The following is a 4,849-nucleotide window of genomic DNA, read 5'->3' as shown; positions in this document are numbered from 1 at the left end:
AGGGAAGGATAGCTGGGAATATTAAAACCAGTAAAAACTGCACTTATTTCGTGGCCTGGAGAGGCACAGCAGCAAGGGCTGAGAGGGGGAGACTGGCTGGAGGCCAAACCCGGGTCCGAGATGAGCTGACCCAGCAGAGATTGCCCTGCAGGGGACAGGGAAGCACTTCCCAGGGATTTAAACCCCAGAGGGGTTCCAGGATTAGCGAGTGGGTGATTGGGAATCCCACCCTGCAGGGTGAGAAAACACAGAGCGCTCTTCATTTGGCTGCGTGCTGTCGTTTCATTGCTGAGAGTTCCCACGCTCCTGAGGAGGAAATCTGGAATTTCAGAGCTCTGGGTGAAGCAGAAACACGGCAGCTTCATCTTCCATGTGCAACCGTGGGCTGGCTCTGGCTGTCCTGGGAATGCTGTCCCAGCACAAGGTGGGACACTGGGATGTTCTGCCTCCCTCACACCCAGCTGACCCTGGACAGGCTTTGCTTGCCACTCACCTGCTTCCAGGTGTTTGTCTCCCATCACTCCAAACCTGGGAGGCAAAAATTCCTCCAAGACAGAGAGGCTGGAGGGGGGAGGAGCAGAGCTCTGTGTTTTCAAAATAGCTCCGAAAAATCTTGGACAGAGATCACACACCCCCCGTTTGTGTCTCCCTCTCCAGAAAGGAAGGCTTTAATCTGCATTAATTGAAACATAAATTGGATAAATAGGCTCCTTATTTGTATCACTCCCTTTCCTGAGTGTTTCTTCCTTGCCAGCCTCGTGATGGCCACGGAGAGCAGGGCAGAGGGACACTGTGATCCCACAGCTCTGCTGAGGGCCCTGGCACTGAAACTGGCATTCATGGAAGGATCCTGCTGAGCTGCTCAGGCCTCTTGGCAAGTTTTGGCCCAGGTTTGGTGTCTGCAGCGTGGTGACAGTGCAGGGACAACGGGGAGAAAGCAGAACCGTCCCAATCCCCACGATCTGGGGTCAGGAATGGAGAATGTGACAGGACACTGAAACCCCTCATCCTTTTTGGATTGTCCTGTGTGCACACTGAAATAGAGATTTTTGGAGTTCACTTGAGTTAGCAATGTGAATTAAGCATTTAAAGTCTCCTCCCTGAGCTGTGGCTCTCCTATTTCATCACAAGGATGCAGTTTTTCCCTGGAGTTCCAGGCACAGTTCCAGTTCCAGCTCAGAGGACCCCAGGGTGAGGGTGGGAGCTGCCCAAGGGCTCCTGGGCAGGGCTGGCCTCAGCTCCTGCAGGAATTCCCTGTTTTGGGATCGATTTTGGTGTGTCCCAGCTGGGCCCTGTCCTTCTGAGCCCTTGTAGGTCCCACTGGAGGCTGAGAGCTGCAGCTGGGGGCATTCTGAGGCTGTGAGCTCAGCTGGGTGAACTTGGATTTTCCACACCTGAACCATCACTAAAAATTCAGCCTGAAGCCTCTCCAGTGTGGTCAGTGGTTATTGTCTTCCCCACAGGCACGATCAACAGATAATTCCACAAAATGAGGCCATTTCTTACACATACATCAAAATAAATTGGGCATCCAGATAAATAAGTGTCAATACAATCACAGAGCTCAAAGGAAAGCAATCACAGAACTAAAAACAAGTGCTGCAGAAGGTGAAATCTGGGTAAATATAAATCTAAGGCTGCCCACAGCAAGGTGCAGTCAGTGCCTGAGGTGTCAGCCCGAGATCCTGGAGATTAGATTGAGTTGCCTGGAATCCTGTGTCACCTTAAACAAACAATGGGATTGCTCTTTCCCCATTTATAGGATGCAGATAACAATTCCTCACAAGGGTATGGTGAGGTAAGCACAGGGAATGCTGCACAGTTCCTGGAATACAGGAGTAGAGAAACACCCTTGGATTGAGGTTGTTCCATGAAGAGGTTGGGCTTTAAATTTAAAATATTTTTCATCTGGTTTTGGGAGCCCCAGCTGCATCACAGAGGGCTGGAATATACAAATCTGGGGGTTTCTGTGTGTTAAAGCCCACTAAAAAAGCAGCTTCCACACTATTGTCTCCCCTAATCCTGCAACATGATGGTAATTTGTATGCAATTCTATTAGGGAAATCAGATTACAAATCTTTTGTGGAGAGCTATTTATACCACTTGATATTACTTTAATTACATTCTGATCTCACAACGTTTAGCATTTTGTGCTCGAGCACCAAATTTTCAAATTAGAGCAACTTCAAGGAGCATTTTCAGGAATATCTAGAGCCCTTTGGAGCCCAAATTCACAGATAAATTATTTTTAGCCACCAGGGTATTTTCAAAACCGTTTTGCTCTGTGGATGTTGTGCTCATCACAGGTGTCCTGTGCCCACCTGGGCCATGCTGCCACTGCTGCTGGGAGGGAAAGGATTTGCTGGGCTGGCTCAGGGGTGGCAGAAATAGTGGGGCCCTTGTTCAGCAGCAACCTCACACCCGAGGTGTGCCTGCCAGGGCTGGGATTACAAAGGGAGTTTTATCTGGGACACTGGGAGAGGAATATTTTATAGGGTGTTAATACAGCCCCAGGCTTGATTGGTCAATTCTCAGCCCTTATTTCTATGTTATCATTCCCTTGTGACCATCTGAAATGCTTATTGCTTACTTAGATTTGTATAAAGTATAATAATCACAATTAAAAAGTGTATTAATTAATTATAAAGTATTCCTGGTACACAAAAAATTGTGGGTGCTGGGTGCACATTAAACTGAATATACTTTCATACACTTCAATAGAAAAAAAAAAGCCCTAGAATTCCCCTTTTTAAACTCAAAATTATAGCCTAAATTTCTGACATTTTAACTTTGGCAGAGCTATCAGAGTTCACAGATTCCCACCTGTGCGGCTGGAATTGCTGCTGTAATGATCAGTGCTGAATGTGGGAGCCCATCAATTCAGCTGAGCTGCTTGGGAAGGCCGTGGTAGAAAATTGTGACCAACGAAGGTGAATCCTTTGCTAAGGTAACAATAAAATACGAATTGAATCAGAATAAATACCGTGGATAAATGGATAATTTACCTGGATAATTGTCTTGCTCAGCTGTTTAAAATCTCCCTGCTGCCTCTGTACCTGTATTTTATTCCAGCAGTGCCCTCTGCTGAGAGCATGGAATGTGTGTCCCCAGAGCTTGTTTTCCCCCCAGGTCTCAAGTAGTTTCAATCTAAGATCTCAAAAAACCATTTGCATTTAAAAAGATGGAGAAAGAGAAGCTGCACTGGTGTTGGTAGTGGTTTATTAATGACCAAGCCACATGAAATAAACACAAAATATCCTGTGGCAAAGCCATGGTAGTGGTGTTGGCTGGGTTTTAGCTGTGCTATCATGGAAGGATTAAGTGGGAAAAGGCATTTTCTGGGCTGTTGGGGTCCAGGCTGGAGACACAGCACTGATGTTTTATTTCAGCTCCCTCAGCCCTCCAAACCCACAAAACTCTGCTCCCCCTTTCCTGCCTCTCAAATCCTTTATGATCTAATTCATTTGTGAGTTACAGCTGGATTCACTTCACTCCATTTGAGAACATCCCTGAAGAATTTTTAAACTGCAGGTGTCACCACCCGTCTCCCCAAGCCCTGGGCAGGTTTTGCTCTTGTCAAAGGTTGCTTCCAGCAGCTCATCCGTGCGGGAAATGTGCTCTGCAGTTTGGGCTATCCTAGCAACTCCCAGGGATCGGCATAGCCCCCAGCTGGCAGCCCAAATATTAAAAAACACACCTGGTTAAAGTTTAACCCCCGTGACGACGATGATGTGGCAGCAGGAGCTGTGTGTCAGGAGAGGATCCGCGCCCGGGGATCGGGGTGGGAGCTCCTGGGGAGAATGGGATGAGCAGAGCCGGCCCAAAGGAGCATTTCCCACCATGAACGGGTTCCTGAACTGCTCTGCCAACCACACCAAGATCTGGAGTCACTACTTGGTGCTGGCCCTGGGCATCCCCCAGCTGACCATCAACGTCATCTCCATCATCTTCAACTGCACCGTCATCTTCACCCGCCTGGCCACCAGGGACCTGCACAAGCCCATCTCCATCCTCTTCTGCAACCTGGCCATCTCTGACCTCTTCACCAGCTTCTCTGGCTTCTGGATTTCCATGCTGTTCATCACCAACCCTGACATCACCATCTTTGGCTCCCGGGACATGCTGGCTCCCTACTCCCTGTACACCATGTCCATCCTGTCCACCATCTACAACCTGGTGAGCATCGGCATTGAGCGCTACCTGGCTGTCGCCAAGAGCATGAGGACGAGATTCAGGGTGGCCAGGAACCACTCCATCGCCGTGGTCTTCATCAACTGGGTCCTGGCCTTCTTCCTGGGCTGCCTGCCCCTGATGGGCTGGAACTGCCTGCACGCACAGAGCAACATCTCGGTGCTCTACAGCCCCTTCTGCGTCAACTACCTGGTCTTCATCGCCATGCCCAACGTGGCCGTGGCCTTCCTCGTGCCCCTCTTCACCTACCTGAGGATCATCATCATCCTGAGGAAGAGGAAGCTGAGGATGCAGGCGTGCGGCCAAGCCACGGGCACCTACAGGTCGGCAGAGACGCAGGTGGCCAGAACCAGCATCTCCATCTGGCTGCTGGCCCTGGTGTCCTACGCGCCATTCCTGGCCGGCGTCATCTTCGACGCGGCCAACCAGCGCTGCCACGGCGAGCTGTACCCGGGGGTGTACATCTTCAGGAACTGCACAGCCATGCTGATCACCCTCACCTGCCTGGGCAACCCCCTGCTGTACACGCTGAGGCTCCGGGCGCTGGGGGCCTGGCTGAAGGCGCCGTGCGGCCTCTGGGCCTCGCGCGTGAGGGCCTGTGCCGCCATCGGCCACGTCTGACCAAACCCACCCCATCCCAGGGTGGTGTATTGTGATA

The 4,849-nt window shown here is 50.4% G+C and overlaps 1 protein-coding gene across 1 annotated transcript; it reads left to right on the top strand.

Moving 5' to 3' along the window:
- Positions 1–3,773: 3,773 nt before the first annotated feature.
- Positions 3,774–4,812, top strand: LOC102032612 (lysophosphatidic acid receptor 1-like). Its single transcript, XM_005424456.2, has one exon. The coding sequence runs from the start codon at positions 3,841–3,843 to the stop codon at positions 4,810–4,812; it is 972 nt and encodes a 323-aa protein (XP_005424513.2). The 5' UTR covers positions 3,774–3,840.
- The last annotated feature ends 37 nt before the right edge of the window (positions 4,813–4,849 follow it).

This window comes from Geospiza fortis, unplaced genomic scaffold (genome assembly GCF_000277835.1).
Source record: "Geospiza fortis unplaced genomic scaffold, GeoFor_1.0 scaffold538, whole genome shotgun sequence".
NCBI classification, from domain to species: Eukaryota; Metazoa; Chordata; class Aves; order Passeriformes; family Thraupidae; genus Geospiza; species Geospiza fortis.
This window is presented reverse-complemented; position numbering and strand designations above follow the sequence as displayed.

Excerpts from the sequence above, each read along its gene's own strand:
- LOC102032612 (XM_005424456.2), top strand. The coding sequence starts at position 3,841 with ATGAACGGGTTCCTGAACTGCTCTGCCAACCACACCAAGATCTGGAGT.